The sequence below is a fragment of the Pan paniscus genome, chromosome 2 (genome assembly GCF_029289425.2).
Source record: "Pan paniscus chromosome 2, NHGRI_mPanPan1-v2.0_pri, whole genome shotgun sequence".
Taxonomy (NCBI): Eukaryota; Metazoa; Chordata; class Mammalia; order Primates; family Hominidae; genus Pan; species Pan paniscus.
In genome coordinates, this window is record NC_085926.1 from 46458231 (window position 1) to 46475642 (window position 17412).

The window sequence follows — 17412 nt, forward strand, 5'->3', positions numbered from 1 at the left end:
GGAACACAGGTGCTGGTGACTCCAATTTCCCCTGCTCTGCACATGTCTGTGAATGACCACAAACACACCATGAGTACTGATTTGGGGGTTACTAATAGATTTCAGCAGGCAGGCAAAATCACAAATAGACTCCACGAATAATGGGGCTGACCTGTGTATTCTCAAATGGCTTTGAACTGTGAATGACTTTGTTTTACTAACACATGCGGTCCACATGTGGAGTTCTCACCCACAAGGCTCACGTGAGGGCTGTCAGCTTGGAGCTCTGGGATTCCTACTAGCTAACCAGAATTTTTCATGTTCAGAGGACAGAGTCTCAGAAACTATTTGCTCCTTAGACCAAGTCCTCCCAGTGACTGAACCAAAGCTGAGATTTTTCTTAGTAAAATCGAACAAAGGATTGACTTAATAAAACTTCCGTTGAAAGATGGATGTAAGGGGGCACGTTACCTGGCTAGATAGAAAGTTCTGATTTTAAATATTCCAGATAACCATAAAAATCTATCACTGCTAAGGGGATGCCTAATTTCTAAAGAAGTAATTGAAGTCTGGTGGCTCACGCCTGTAATTCCAGCACTTTGGGAGGCCAAGTTGGGCAGACCACCTGAGCTCAGGAGCTCAAGACCAGCCTGGCCAACATGGCGAAACTCCATCTCTACTAAAAATACAAACATGTGGTGACATGCACCTATAATTCCAGCTACTGGGAGGCTGAGGCACAAGAATCACTTGAACCCAGGAGGCAGAGGTTGCAGTGAGCCAAGATTGCACCACTGCACTCCAGCCTGGGTGACAGAGTGAGACTCTGTCTCAAAAAAAAAAAAAAAATTACCCTCTGACATACATACACCTGCTCACAAATATATTGTCTGACCAGTGACAGCTGCTGCCTAGTGTCTGCAGGGAAGAGGAAGGGGGTGTCCAAGTGGTGGGCTTGGAGCATGACCTGAACTGGATAATACTGGTATTGCTCCTGTGCAAATTAAAATTTGACCTAAGGCCTCCAGCAGGTCAGCAGGAAAGTGAAAGGAGACCCACACCCCTCCCTGAGTTCCCACTATCTCCCAGTATACAAAGGCCAGAGATGGCCTCCTCCCAGCAACACACGAGGGCCCAGTCCAGTATTCAGAAAGAGTTGACAGTGAGTGTCTAGGCTGGGAATTGACCCTGTTCCAAGGAGAGTGGCCTCTGGGTTGGAAGACTGAGGTGAGTGTATGGAGGGTCATGACAAAGCCACCCCCTAGGGGAAGGGAAGAGGGTACCAAGCCTGCCCTGGCTTTGCCAGATAAGGGATGGTAATGCAAGCTGGTATTTATGTTGATAAATATCTCTTTCCAGAGTGGGTAGGCCTGGGTGACAGTAGAGGGTGTTCCAAATAGATCTTGGAATTATGTTTGTCAAGCTCAAGCAGATGAGAGACCAGCATTGGCTTATGGGCCCTTCTCTGCACAGGCATACTGTCTAAGTCTGTTTACGTTGCTGTAAAGGAATAGCTGAGTCTGGGTAATTTACAAAGAAAAGAGGCTTGTTTCATTCACAGTTCTGCAGAGCGTACAAGTAGCATGGCACTAGCATCTGCTTCGGGTGAGGGCCTCAGGCTGCTCATGACAGGTGAAGGAGAGCCAGCACAAGTAGGGATCACATGGGGAAAGAGGAAGCAAGAGAGGTGCGGGGAGGTGCCGGGTTCTAACAACGGATTCTGGCAGGAACTAAGAGCTAGAACTCACTCATTACACTAAGGATGGCACCAAGCCATTCGTGAAGGATTTGTCCCCATAATCCAAACATTTCCCATTAGGCCCCACCTCTAACACTGGGGGTCCAATTTCATCATGAAGTTTAAAGGGTCAAATATTCAAACTATAGCACGCTCCTAGCACCCTTCCACATAAACAGCTGCTCTTCATCCTCGGAATACCCGCAGTGGCTGGGGCATTGTCCACAGCTGCTCAGAGCCCAAGGCCAGAAGCTTCTAGGACTTCTATTCCAGATTTTCTCCCCTGCACCCTCCCCCTTTCCCTGAAGTTGACAGTCAGTGGGAGGAGCACAGAGAGAGAGGCTGAAAGAAAAGAAATAGTCAAAAGGGAGAATTTAAGAGGGCCCTTAAATCTAGGTAACCTTTGAGATGAGCAAAGTAATATTGAGAAACAAAGCTGGTGGAGATGAGGGGAGACTGCCACAGTGTGAGTCTGCTGAGGAAGGAGCCAGTTAGGCTGAAAACATGGGTTCTCAGGGAGTGGTCTCCCTGGGGCCACCTGTGACTGAGGGGTGAGGCAGGATGCACCATTGAGGAGGGAGAGATATCCTGTTTAGTTTTTCTTTAAAGTTTATTATTTCTTATGGTATGTTTTTATAATGTATGCAAATATATTAGAATAATGGTATGCATAAGTATGCAGATGACGCATGAATAACAAATACACACACATTTGGAATGCATGCTCAATTTTTTTTAACCCCGTTGTGCAATCAAAAACACTGGGACTGAGGCCAGGCTCGGTGGCTCGTGCCTGTAATCCCAGCACTTTGGGAGGCCGAGGCGAGAGGATCACGAGGTCGGGAGATCGAGACCATCCTGGCTAACACAGTGAAACCCCGTCTCTACTAAAAATACAAAAAAAAAAATTAGCCAGGCATGGTGGCGGGCACCTGTAGTCCCAGCTACATGGGAGGCTGAGGCAGGAGAACGGTGTGAACCTGGGAGGTGGAGCTTTTGGTGAGCCGAGATCACGCCACTGCACTCCAGCCTGGGCAACAGAGAGAGACTCCGTCTCAAAACAAAACAAAACAAAAAGACAAAAAACAACAACAACAACAACAACAAAAAAAAACATTGAGACTGACATTTTGGGCTGGATGATCACAAAAATAATAAAAATAATAAAAAAGAAATACTGAGGACTCCCATTCTAAAGGAGCAAATGTGGAAGTCTGTGGACAGATTCTTACCAGGTGTATTAGTCCATTCTCACACTGCTATGAAGAAATACCCAAGACTGGGTAATTTATAAAGAAAAGAGGTTTAATTGACTCACAATTCCACATGGCTGGAGAGGCCTCGGGAACACAATCATGGCAGAAGGCACCTCTTCACAGAGTGGCAAAAGAGAGAATGAGTGCCAAGCAAAGGGGGGAAAGTCCCTTATAACACCATCAGATCTCGTGAGAACCCACTAACTATCACAAGAATAGCATGAGGGTAACCACCCCCATGATTAAATTACCCCCCACTGGGCCCCTCCCATGACTCGTGGGGATTATGAGAAATACAATTCAAGATGAAATTTGGGTGGGGACACTTTCAAACCATATCACCAGGACTCTGAAACCAAAGCAGTCTTTTGAACATGCTCTGTCTTGATTAATGACATTAATTTCAAGACTCCTTCTCACACCTTTTTTTAAAAAAACTAGAAATGTGAATCCTTCCATTTATGCAATGGAAATTAGTGTAATAGTCACTTACAGCCAATAACTTCTTTTCACTCACCCCATCCCCATCCTCTCCCCATCTGCCCGGTTCTCCTCACCTTTCCCTGCTTCCTAACCCAGGGAGGAGCCTCTGCACAGCTGTGTGAGCTGAAAGAAGGGCTGCATGGTGAATGAGCCTGCCACATCTGGACTGAGCACTGATGGACTCTCTGCATGCCATTTGGCCATGAACAGCTTAGAAGTGAAAATGGTGTTTTCCACTTTACCCATTTGCCATTTCTCTCCTCATGTGTATTCATGGGTGATCCTAGCTCACTCTTTGGCAAAGGACACACTGTTTCTGAAACTGAAAAAGATGTGTGTTTAATTCATGTGGAAGAATGAGTGACCGAAACTTGATAAACAAGTCAGGAAAAAATGACCACAGGTGGGCCTTGCCTTAGAAGATATCACCACTGTGGTAATTAGCATATAGAGTGCTGGCTCCGGGACAGGCAGCACTGCAGAGCAAGCCGGGCAAGGGCCAGGGCTAACTGGACGAGGGTCCCTGTGCTTGGAGAGGGGTGACAGCAGCAGGCTGGACAATTTGGCTTGGTTTTAGACATCGTTGGGACCTACCTGAAGCTGGGGCATACTTCACCTTTGCGCTTACTCATAGGCTGTGTAGCCCATGCTGGGGAGACTATGATTAAAGAGGCCAAAAAGTCCCACAGTCTGCAAGCTGGAGAACCAGAAACCCAGGGGTGTAATTCAGTCTGAGTCTGAAGGCCTGAGAATTGGAGGAGTGGGGCCACACATGTAAGTCCCAGAGTTCAAAGGCCGGAGAGCTCTGGCATTTGAGAGCAAGAGGGCAGGAGAAGATGGATGTCTCAGCTCCAGAAGAGTGGATTCGCCTTTCCTCCACCATTTTATTCTGTCTGCCCACCCACATGGGGGAGGGCAATCTTCTTTACTCAGTCCACTGATTCAAATGTAAACCTCTTTGGGAAACACCCTCACAGACACACCCAGAAATGACGTTTCACAGCTATAATATCTGGGTATCTCTTAGACCAGCGAAGTAGACACCTAAAATTAACCATTCACACCTTCCTAGACTTCCCTTCCCAGCGTAAGTCTCACTAAGTCCTGAGCTTGTGTTTCGTCTCCTCAAACTTACTAAGAGATAAAGAACCGACTAGTGCTTTCACAATTTTCACTCTTCTTTTCAGGGTTTCCCAGGCTATTTTGCTTCCTTATTTTCCCATGTGTATTTTAGAATCAACCTGACAAAAAAAGAAAGAAATTTAAAGAAAAACAAGAAAAGCTGAGGGTGTTTTATTGTGATCCCATTAAATTTATAGATTAATTTAGAAAAAATTGGAATCTGTATCATGCTAAATCTTCCTATCCAAGAACATGGTACATCATTCCCTTTGTAAACGTCTTTTGTGTCTTTCATGTGTGTTTTAAAGTCTTTCGTATGTAGGTTTTGTATATATGTTATCAGGAATATTTTATATTACAAATTGGTTTCTCTCTCATTATATCTTCTAGCTGTTATTGCTATGTATAAAGGCCTTTGGCTTCCATATATTATTTTATATGCCACTATTCTCCTGACTTCTATTATTTTTTATAGTAATGTTTCAGTTGATTCTCTTGGGTTTCCCAGGCAGGCAATCACATCGTCTGCAAAACGTGGGTTTTACCTCCTTTTTAACTTTGATATCTCTGTTTTCTTCCTCTTCTCTAATTGTGTAGTAGTAGTAGGGATTTTAGAGGAGATGTCTCCAAATTTTCCTCATTAGGTACAATGTTGGCTTTGAAAATACTCATCAATTTCTATTTCATTGAGTATTCTGAAACCAAGAACGGGCATTCAAGACCGTTAAAACAAAATGTAAATTCCATAAACAGATAAACAGACTCATATGCATATTTAATATACAACAAAGGCATCTTCTCAAATCTGTGCAGAAAGAGTAGACAGACTTTTTAGTAAGTGTTTTTAGGATAATTAGACAGCCCTATGGTAAAAGATAAAATTAGAACCATTCCTCAAGCCATATGCCAGGATAAATTTCCAACAAATTAGAGACTTAAATGGAAATAATAAAACCTTACAAGTACATGGAAAAAATGAGTAAATTCCTCTGTGATGTGGTTCAATGATGCCCATGTCCTAATCCCCAGAACCTGTGAACATGTAACCTTATGTGGCACAGGGGACTTTACAGATGTGATTAAGGTGAAGGACCTTGAGATGGGGAGAGTATCCTCCATCATCCAGCTGGGCTCCGTATAATCACATGAGTCCTTAAAGTGGAGAATCTTTCCTGGCTTTTGTCAGAGAAATGTGACTTCAGAAGAGTTAGAGAGACGCAATGTTGCTGGCTTTGAAGATGAAGGAAGGAGGTCAGGAGCCCAAAAGAATGGGGGTTGCCTCCAGAGGCCGGGATGGGCAAGGAAACAGATTTTCTAGAAGAGCCTCTAGAAAAGAACGCAGCCCTGCCTTGATTTTAGCCCAGTGAGAACTGTGTTGAACTTCTGACCTACAGAATTGTACGAGAATACATTTGTGTTATTTTAAACCATTGAATCTGTGGTCCTGTTACAGCAGCAATAGGGAATTCATACCTCTTTAATTTCCCTGCCTGAGAAGCAAAGGGACTGTCTCCCGGCCCCATCCTAAGTCACAATCTAAGCTTCTGACTGCCCTTTCCTAAATTCTTATTCAGTAGGAATGTTGGAAATAGTGGCACAGGTCGGGGAATCAAAAGGGAACCCCACCCCCGCCCACCAAACCCACCCCCAGAACCCAGATGGGAAGGACAGCAAGCTGGATTGAGGACCTTTGGTCCAGCAAGTTGCACTTGAACAAATAAGAAATATCTGGTTACTAGACACGTCAGAGGTAGAAGTGAGAACTTTAGAAGATTAACATAATCCTCTGTGAAGGAGTGTTATTTTAATTTCTCAGATTAAATTACTAAATATGCAGCCTGCCAGTTGTCTCCTCTCAGCCCCAAGCAATTTGGCTTCTGCAAGGTTCTAATTACCTCAGTTGTAATGTCCCCTTAATTACAGTGTTATCTAATGAACATACCATCCTCTGTTCTATAATGAGAGGATTTTTAAAGTAAAATTGACAAAGGTAAAGATGAGAAATTAGCCGTAGAGTATGCTCACTTGGCTCACTGGAGAGTTGAAACTTAACGCAAGGTTTCAGAGACCTTCGGTGCACACAGAATGTGCTTGTAAGCCAGACTTGACATCTGATTTCACAAAAGTAAGAAATCGCAATTTTTAAAAATTGTGGTAAAAAAACTCATAAATCATGAACCATATTTAAGTGCACAGTTCAGTCATGTAAGTAGATTCACATCATTGTGAAACAGCTCCCCAGAACTTTTTAATCTTGCAGAACTAAAACTCCATACCTATTAACAAACAGCTCCCTATTTCCTCTCCTCCAAGCCCCTGGCAACCACCATTCTACTTTTCTGTTTCTACAAATCTGACTACATTAGATACTGCAAATAAGTGAAATCACACAGCATTAGTCTTTTTGTGACTGGCTTATTTCATTGAACTTAACATCCTCAAGGTTCATCCACGTTGTAGTATGTGTCAGAATTTCCCTCCTTCTTAAGGCTGAATAATACTCCACATGTTGTTTATCCATTCATCCACTGATCCATTGATAAACATCTGTGTTGCTTACTCTTCTTGGCTATTTTGAACTGAGCTGCTATGAATATGAATGTGCAAATATCCCTCGTTGAGACCCTTTTTTTTTTTTTTTTTTTTTTTTTTTTTACTTTAAGTGAGACCCTTCTTTCAATCCTTTTGGGTATATACCCAGAAGTGAGATTTCTGGATCATATGGTAGTTCTATTTTTAATTTTTTTGAGGAACTATCATGGTTTTCCACAGTGATAACACCATTTTACAACCCCACCAACGGTGCGCAAGGGTTTCAATTATTCTACATCCTCACAAACACTTGTTATTTTCTGCTTTTGTTTTCTTTTATCATAGCCATACATATGGGTATGAAGTGATATCTTGTAGTCATTTTGATTTGCATTTCTAGAAAATGCTATTTTATGATGCACATTCACACTTTCAAGGCAATATCACAAACAATATTTATGTATCATAGCACCGATTAAATAAGGAAAACAAACTAGACAATAACTTTTTTAACTTGGATAATTAGAACAATAAAAGAAATGGAAGTTAGATTATTTGTGAGCTCACTGAAGACTAGAGCCAAGAACTTTAATCTCAAGAAAGAATTGGAAAGCCCTTCAAAATCCTAAGAAATGCTATTATGTGGTCTAAACTGACTTTGATGATGGATCTTGCCACTGACAAGTAGTGTGGGAGAAGCTGGAAGATGAGATACTAGAAAAAAATGTCCTCCTTATTAATCAGGAAAAATTAGAATCAAGTAAACATTTTAAAGAAAAGAGAAATTAGTAAGATCTGTGGATTTTTTAAAATAGGTAATTTTTCAAAAAGAAAATTAGATAGAATTACACATTTGTAAGACCCATAAAATATTGGTCATGTAACTTTGGAAAACGGAGGAAGAAAATAAACACACCTGTAATACACTTCTTTTAGATGTCAATGGGATTCCCAAGTGGAGCTGCCCTATAGAGGAGAAACCAGAAACAGGTGCCAATATTAAAGGTCAAAGCTGGAGTAAGAAACATAAGTCATCTATGTATCAAAACCAAATCCTCGTTTTAAAAAGGATTAGTACCCTCAGTACAATTATAAAGCACTAAACTTTGGCTCAAATACAGAATGGTCTTTGGGTGAAAACATAATCCATTCTGAGCCAATTAGAATACATACCTCAGTAAGCAATAGGATTGGATATCCACTTCCTCAACCTTTCCCTTTTAAAGTTTACAAAACTGACCATTTTGTGAATGCCTGCTCTAACGACCCAGATAAACACCAGCCAAGCTTTCAGAAGGAGGCATCTCTAAGCCAGAAGGAGAGTTGAGAAGCTTGCTGGGTTTTTCTACAGAAAAGTGAGAAAGTAAGAAGGAACCATCTCCTATCATATCCAGTTATTAAAATTAAAATGACCTTTTGTCTCTTTCTGTACAAAAAGGACTGTTGGATTCTTCCACAATTCAAACTGGGAGGAATACGGTAGTAAGGATTTAATTCACTACTTTATAGCTTACTAGCTCCATGATCCATTACACCCCAAACAAGGAAACATGTGGGTGGGGAGGGTGGCTAGAACCATCAATAAATTTAAAAGAGATTCTAGTGGAAATAAAATTAAAGCTACAGTCAAGAAACCAGATGTGAGTCTTGCTATTAATTACAATACACTACTTAAGGATTTCACCTAAGTGCCTTTTCCCCTTCATTTCTGATGGGCTTCATTACATTCTATCCCAAAACATGGCGCCTTGGCATTTGAGAAAACTGCAGAAGCAGGAAGGTATCTCTGACTTTCCTCTCAGCCTTCACCCCTGAAGTAGGCCATAACAGAATTATCTGACCTTCCTCCCTGCAGTCGGTCATAAGACCCCCCCTTCCAGAGGTATCCTGCCTGTATCTGAATTATAGGAACATCCTTATCCTCAAAGACACAGGGACACCAAGAAGAATTGAACTGACAGGCCTTGTTAAGTTTCCCCCAGCGTATTGCTATTAGATCACACCGTGTTGTCCTCCAATCATATTTTTCCACAACTATGCACTTCATTATTAAACCTAGTATTAAAAAATGCACTAGTTGTCCAGGCACAGTGGCTCATGCCTGTAATCCCAGCAATTTGGGAGGCCAAAGCGGGAGGATCTCTTGAGGTCAGGAGTTCAAGACCAGCCTGGCCAACATGGTGAAACCCCATCTCTACTAAAAATACAAAAATTAGCTGGGCGTGGTGGCGCACACCTGTAATCCCAGTTACTCAGGAGGCTGAGGTGGAAGAATCGCTTCAGCCCGAGAGGTGGAGGTTACAGTGAGCCGAGATTATACCACCGCACTCCAGCCTGGGTAACAGAGCGAGACTCTGTCTCAAAAAAAAAAAAAAAAACACAAATTTACCTGTTTCTTTGGGTCTTCATTTTTGAAGGCTCCCATATTGCATAAAACTTATATTAAATATATTTGTATGCTATTTTCACTTCTTAATCCATCTTTTGTTATAGGAGTCTCAGCCATGAACCTAGCAACAGATAAGGAAAAAAAAATCTTTTCCCCCCTACACTTCCAACATATAAAAAATAGGTTTAATAAAAAGCTTTTAGAACCAGGACATTTTTCTTGTAAGAATATTTTATTCTTTCATTCATATTACTTTAATATTCATACATGTATTCTGCCATGTAAATAACCTTTCCAAATTATGTATCAGTCTATTTGCATCATGTCATATTTTCACAAGATATATATTCTCCTTTGGAATCTTTCTGCACGTTTATATGAATAAATTAAATAGTATCTCTACAAACATATTCAAGTAATATATTTGTTTTGGGTTATTATATAACATGAAATAATTATATATCAATGCAGTATTTTTTCATATGTGACAGTGAAACAAGGTTTTTAAACAAAAAACTGGTTTTATTAAAATAAAATTTACATAAATTATGAACAGTCTATTTGTATGAAAGCCCCTCTTCAGATATATTTTCCACTTGGCCATATGTAACACATACCTTAGCATGACATAAAATTCCAAAATCATTCAAGTAGTACAGCTAATAAATTTGAATTGTATTTTTAGTGTTAAAAAGAAAAAAATGTAACTATTTAAGATTCAACAAAGGTGATTTCTCATTTTCCTACTCTTTTCATCTCTCTCTCTTTTTTTTTTTTTTTTTTTTTTTTTTTTTGAGATGGAGTCTCACTCTGTTGCCCAGGCTGGAGTGCAATGGTGGGATCTCGGCTTACTGCAACCTCTGTTTCCTGGGTTCAAGCAATTCTCCTGCCTCAGCCTCCCGAGTAGCTGGGATTACGGGCGCCCACGACCACGCCTGGCTAATTTTTTGCATTTTTAATAGAGACAGGGTTTCACCATGTTGTTTAGGCTGGTCTCGAACTCCTGACCTCATGATTCGCCCATCTCGGCCTCCCAAAGTGCTGGGATTACAGGCGTGAGTCACCGCGCCCGGCCCTCTTGTCTTCTCTTAGCCTACTTCTCAGAGTTTGTTTCTAAGTGGAAGCAGTCCTCCACCAAAGCACTACCATGTGGTTTTAGAATGCTCTGCCTGTTTTACACCTGTTGAGAATAAAATGTTTGGACTTATGAGTAAGCCCATCAAGACAAAATATTGGGATGTCAATAATAACCTTTTTAAAAATGGCTGGTTCTTCAGACAGAGAAAATAAAAATCACCATACATTTCTACCCCAGATTAACTTCCAAAAAAACAAATAACTAGCTAGACCTGTTCGGGAGTATGGTAGCCACATGCGTGTGGGGTCCCCTAGTTTTCCTCATTTTTGTCTCTGTCCTGACCAAGAAACACACGGTGCCTTGACCCAGCCAGCTGACGTTTTCCTCTGCAGGTCTGAACCCCAGCCTCGGCCTTGAACATTCCTAGGCACTGATAACGGTGTTTAGGTTGCTGCTGGAAACACTGAAAGATCAGCCGTGTTGCTAAACATGTAGAAGCCAGCCCAGCCCCCACCCAAATTCCTTACATCTTCATGTGAACTCCATCCCCGACCCCCTCGCTGGGGACATGCCCAGGTAGAACATCCCTTGTCTCACTGCCCATCACAAGGACGCTGCAGCCCACGCTGTATGTAAGCTCCCCTCATAAATGCTCTGGACTGATCACCCTGCCATTTAGTGCTTCTTCCTTTAGAATCGCAACTGGCCCCACCTTGGAACGGTTTGGAGCACTCTCTCATGGGAATTTTCCATCAGGTCAAACCCAAGGCTGGAGTTAAATGTGGCTATTTAAATTTAATTGAATTGAAAGATGGGTTCTTCAATCACATCAGTCATTGTTCAAGTGCTCAAGAATCACATGTGTCTGGTTTACCATGTTGGACAACGCAAATACAGAACATTTCCGTCACTGCAGAAAGCTCCACTGGATGGTACTGGGCAAGACCACAGAGGAGATGATTCATATAAAAATATGCCACTATATGCATATTTTCCTTCTTAGTCACAAAAGCTGCTTGTTGTTTTTTTTTTTTTTTTAGTTATAACAATAATAATATTGTTATTGCTGTTTGTTTTGCTTTTGAGACAGGGTCTCACTCTGTCACCCAGGCTGGAGGGCAGTGTCACAATCACAGCACACTGCAGCCTCGACCTCCCAGGCTCAAGTGATTTTCCCACCTCAGCCTCCTGAGTAGCTGGGACCACAGGCACGTGCCACCACACCTGGCTAATTTTTTGAATTTTTTTGTGGAGATGCGGTTTCACCATGATGCCCAAGCTGTTCTCAAAATCCTGTTCTCAAACTCCTGGGCTTAAACAACCTGCTTGCCTCGGCCTCCCATAGTGCTGGGATTATAGGTGTGAGCCACCGTGCCCGGCCAAAGTTATTTGTTTAAGCTTATTTATCTTCAACACCATCAGCCACAACCTGTTTATTTTAGCCCAAGACAGTGGTATAAAAATAAGAGATTGTGTCTAATTTCTCCAAATCATGTGATGTGACATAAGAGCCCAAAGTCTTGTAATGAATCCCACCTCTCCCAAATTCAAACAGCCCATGGGCTCCCTCTGGACTGAAGCATCTTTGCTATGGGCAGAGTTGTCCTGTGGTACCCACAAGGAAGCCTTGCTAGGAACTCCTTATCAGTGTGGACTGGTCATCTCCATTACCCTACATGGCCATCATGGAGGAAGGGACCCTGAGGGCGTTGCCTTTGCTCTTTACTGAGGTGTGTCCCAGGACCCCCAGGGTGACCACTCAGGACAGGATGGCCATCCATGAAGGCCACTGAAGACTTCCCATGAACAGCCAGGCCCACACTTCCTCAACTAGATCTACCCACGCACCATCTGAGCATCTCATGCCCAAAGCATGGGCAGATATTCCAGCCTTTCTTTCTTCAAGGCCTAGATTGTACCTACAAGTCTCTCCTGGGAGTCTACACTTGCCAAAATATAACTTAAAACATATGGAAATAGCAGTTTATATAAACTCAAGGAAGATTATTCTCAGTAAAAGAAATAAACTCTTTCAAAATAACAAAATACTCTCATCTGATTAGTCCAGTATAAATGCTCTTTTCACAATCCCTTTATCTTTTTCTTTTTTTTTTTTTTTTTTTTTTGAGACAGAGTCTGGCTCTGTCACCCAGGCTGGAGTGCAGTGGCATGATCTCGGCTCACTGCAACTCCGCCTCCCAGGTTCAAGCGATTCTCCTGCCTCAGCCTCCTGAGTAGCTAGGATTACAGGCAACTGCCACCATGCCCAGCTAATTTTTTGTATTTTTAGTAGAGATGGGGTTTCGCCATGCTGGCCAAACCAGCCTCGAACTCCTGACCTCACGTGATCCACCCACTTCAGCCTCCCAAAGTGCTGGGATTACAGGTGTGAGCCACCACACCTGGCCCCTTTATCTTTTGATTCCTGAAAACAATGCACTTAACTTCAGTATTTGGTCTTTTAGTTATAATTCTTAAAAATAAGACATTTTAAAACATATTAAATGTGCATTATTTGGAAAAAAGTGCATGCAAATGAACCTGGAAATATCAATATACAAACCAATTTTTCAATTCTCCAGTCCATGGAGGGAGATACTCATGTATTTGACATTTGAAAACCATTTTTTTTAGCAACTACGATAGTGGTTTCTAGACTTTGTCCTTAAGCACAAGCCATTCTTCCTATATGACATGATCATAACAAAGATTTATATATAGCTCCAGAGAATAGTGAGATTTGCAGTCTTCTGATGGATATCAAAGTTGAAGGCTAAAAGACACTTTGGTGGTATAGCTGGGAACAGATTCTGTAACAGAAAGAAAAAAGTATGCTCAATCATTCACCATTTTATTATGAAATCTAGCTACGTGCTATGACATACATAATGAATGTATGTCAACACACCCATTATTGTCACTTCATGTTTTAAGTATAGAGATACTGTATAGGTGATAAATAATGCATTTGTCACCATTAAGTAAGTCATCACAAATGTGCAGTCAAACTTTAGAAATGTTTAGATCTAAGAATCGTTAACTTTCATTCTTTTGCCATCTTTCCAGCCAACTCACAGCTACATCAAGATCTTGGAAGCTATATGACCCTACAGTATTAATAGTTGACAAAATAGAAATAGATGGTCACAGACTTGGGACTGTGGCTAGTAGTTGGCAGAGGGTACCGTTTATAAGAGAAGTTTGGGCTGTTCCTAAACCATACACGATCTTTGAAAGTAAACCTTCTCTCAGCCTGGCTCTTCCCACTAGTTGCTGACCCCTCTTCTCTCTCCCTTCACAGCCAAAATTTTGTCAAAGGATGGTCTATACCAATGGCTCTCAAAGTGTACTTCTCAGAAACAAGGCATCAACATCACCAGCGAGCTGGTCAGAAGTGTACTTTCTCAGGCCCTGCCCCAGGCCTGATGAGTAAAAACTCTCATTCCTATGTTCACTAAAGCTTGAGGACCAGTGAGGGCTTCACATCCTCATCCTTCTTGAATCACACAAAGTTGTAGGCCCTTGTGGGCAGATTAAATCTACTATTTTTTCACTCAGACATTGGTCTGATGGGGAAAGAAGGAAAACAGGGAAGACACCATGATAAAGAAAAGAAAACGAGCAAATTTTTTAAAATTCAGAGCACATGCCTGACCATATCTAGATTGAAACATTAAAAAGTGTCATTTCTGTAGGACAAAACCTGCTGAATATTAGCAATATCATGTGTTCAATCTAATACATATGAATATATACAGAATAAAATTATTATTATTATTTAGAAATAAGTAAACAAATTAAAAATCTATCATCTCTAAAGTTAATTTTTAAAAGCAAATTATTTTAAAACAAATTAATTTATTTAAGTAAATAATAACTAATAATATATTATCGATAAAATTAATAGTAAATAATATATTTATTAAATGATATTTTATAATAGATAAATATATTTATTTTATTTAAATTGATTAATTTTAAAAGCAAATTATTATTGCTGGCCACATAGATCCAGAACTTAACACCTATTTTCTTTCTTTCTTGTAGTTTTACATAATAATAGCACTACAATATAATTATGAATAAATAAATGAATAAAATGGAACACTAAAGGTTCTCACAAGAGGAAAACCATACAACCCAAAGGTAAATTTTGACAAATAAATGGCTCTGTAATTTCAGTTTCACATTTATGATAAATTTCTAATTTATTTCATATTAGTTCAGAATTCAAAATTAGGGATATCCAAACAGATTAAAAGTAACCATATAGAAATTTTAGTTTAGCTGAAACAATATTTAATTTGCCCAATAAATGACACTTTTCATCATTTCTGACTATCTGAATGTGACTAATCGTCTTCAGACATCTACTGATGAGGGAGGGGCATGCTCACGCATGCCATTTTCTGAGGGTGGCTGAGGGAGCCTGCCCACAGATGCTCATCATCAGAGGCCCAGGGCCAGTGCTGCTTCCTCCCTAAATCCACTTGCGGGACATCTCTCTTCCTGCCAGGTCTGCACCTAGCTCATCAAAGAACTGAAAAATTAAGGAATGACTCTCAGGCATCCACACCCAGAAAGGAGGCAGTGATTAGAAGACCAAAGACTGACGTATGCCTTTTTCCTGGGGAAGCTGTCTTGTGATGGAAGGAAGGGCTTAAGGCTTCCAGAACACCATTAGGATCTCTCCACTGCTTTGGGAACAGCCGCCGGAATCTGGCGCTGGGAAAAAGCCTTCCCACCCTTTCCTGAGGTACTTGACCCCCCTCGCCCCTCTGTATTCTCACCACCCTATGGGAACCAAAACTAAATGCATCTATGTGCAAATTGGCCATCCTGTGCTTTCCCTTTTGTGATTTTTATATAAGTGTTCTTGATTTATGTGAGATAACTTTTTCAAAAGTTGAATGTAAATGGATTTTGAAACGACATCTTATTTTTCTAGTAACTTAGGATACTATTTTGTCAATATCGTTTAGTTAAAAACTCACGTATGGTTAGTAACGCAACCCTAACATTTTAAGTGCACATTTCCCAGCCTCTCTGTCAAACAGTGGATGATTCATCAAGCATTCAAATGGACTAGCACAATTTGATATTTTAAGGAAATGTATCATTTGGAGTGTGTTGGAGGGTAAATGGAAAAATAATTTACAAAGTAACGTGCCCCTCAACCAATAAACTTTTTGTCAATTTGACTTCTATTAACAAATGTATTACATAAGTGGACGTCTGTACACTAATTTTAAATAATTTTAAATATGAGTAACCCACCTCTTTCTTTAAGGTCTTCAATATAGGCTTTCATAACTTCTTTATCAAAATGTTGGCGATCCCGTTCACTTTCCATTATTTCATTGCCATCTTCACATTGGGCATTATCAATAGGATTGTCCATAAGGCTTACAAATCTATTCGAGAAAGCATGGGAAGTATCACATTATCACCTGTGCATTTTAAACTGCAAAATTCCTCACATAAAATAACCTCTGCTATCCCAAGTTCTGGCTTACCTTTAAAAGTCACATTTGACCACATGATATCAGCATCACCAGTGGAATTCCAGTGTGGAATAATCCAACAGTAATATAGAGCCAGTTTTAAAGTATAGACTTTTCAGAGGCCTGATGGGGAAATGAGAGCTCCCTAGTCATAGGCAGAGAGGACAGGAGGCCATGGAGTGGACACTAACACCTCCTCTCAGGCAGATCCTCACAGCTGCATGTCGTCATGCAATGTTTGATGTTACTCCCAGTAAGGGACATCCAACTTTAAAATGACGTGTCCAAATTACAAAGGACTCAAGGAAAATCCCCACAAAATGTGTATTTAAAAGATAGGACATGGCTGGGCACAGTGGCTCACTGCTGTAATCCCAGCACTTTGGGAGGCTGAGGCGGGTGGATCACCTGAGGTCAGGAGTTCGAGACCAGCCTAAACAACATGGTGAAACCCTGTCTCTACTAAAAATACAAAAATTAGCTGGGTGTGGTGGCAGGCGCCTATAATCCCAGCTACTCAGGAGGCTGAGGCAGGAGAATTGCTTGAACCCAGGAGGCAGAGGTTGCAGCGAGCTGAAATCACGCCATGGCACTCTAGTCTGGGCAACAGAGCGAGACTCAATCTCAAACATAAACAAATAAATAAATAAATAAATAAATAAATAAATAAACGATAGGACAGGAACAGAGGCTCATGCCTATAATCTCAGCATTTTAGGAAGCCAAGGCAGGAGGATATGCTTGAGGCCAGGAGTTGGAGACCAGCCTGGGCAACATAGAGAGACTCCATCTCTACAAGAAATATAAAAGATTAGCTGAGTGTGGTGGCACATGCCTGTAATCCCAGCTACTCGGCAGGCTGAGGCAAGAAGATGGCTTAGTCCCAGGAAGTCAAGGCTCCAGTGAGCTATGATGACACTACTGCACTCTAGCCTGGGCAATAGAATGAGAGAGACCTCATCTCTGAAAATATAAGAATAAAATTAAATAAAAGATGAACTACTGCTAACACACACACACACACACACACACACAAGCTAAAGGGGGGAAACCCAAATGGTATTTGATCTTCTGTCTTCACAATTTTCAAAGATGTATTGATGTGAAAAATACTGTAATTATTTCAATTCAAAACAGTAAATCTCTTAAATAGTTTTTGGTTGCAATTGCAGGCCCTGCTGTCTTGAGATGTTAGCGTGTTCTCATTGGATTATAGATGAGAGCTGTATATATGGAAGATATGAGCCACGAGTGTTGTTTTAGTATATATATATATTTCCCACTTCATTTTCCTTTTAATTTTATTTAATGTCTGAACATGGAGAGAGTTT

At 40.9% G+C, this 17412-nt stretch overlaps 1 protein-coding gene across 1 annotated transcript in view; it reads right to left on the reverse strand.

Moving 5' to 3' along the window:
- Positions 1-8968: 8968 nt before the first annotated feature.
- The window catches only part of LRRC2 (leucine rich repeat containing 2), a 53651-nt gene continuing 45207 nt past the window's right edge, over positions 8969-17412 (reverse strand). Inside the window, exons 8-9 of the mRNA XM_003818453.5 lie at positions 15855-15991; positions 8969-13387 (exon numbers count right to left, since the gene is read on the reverse strand). Coding sequence (XP_003818501.2) covers positions 13338-13387; positions 15855-15991 — 187 coding nt within the window. The 3' untranslated portion in view covers positions 8969-13337. The remainder of the gene's footprint in view (positions 13388-15854; positions 15992-17412) is intronic.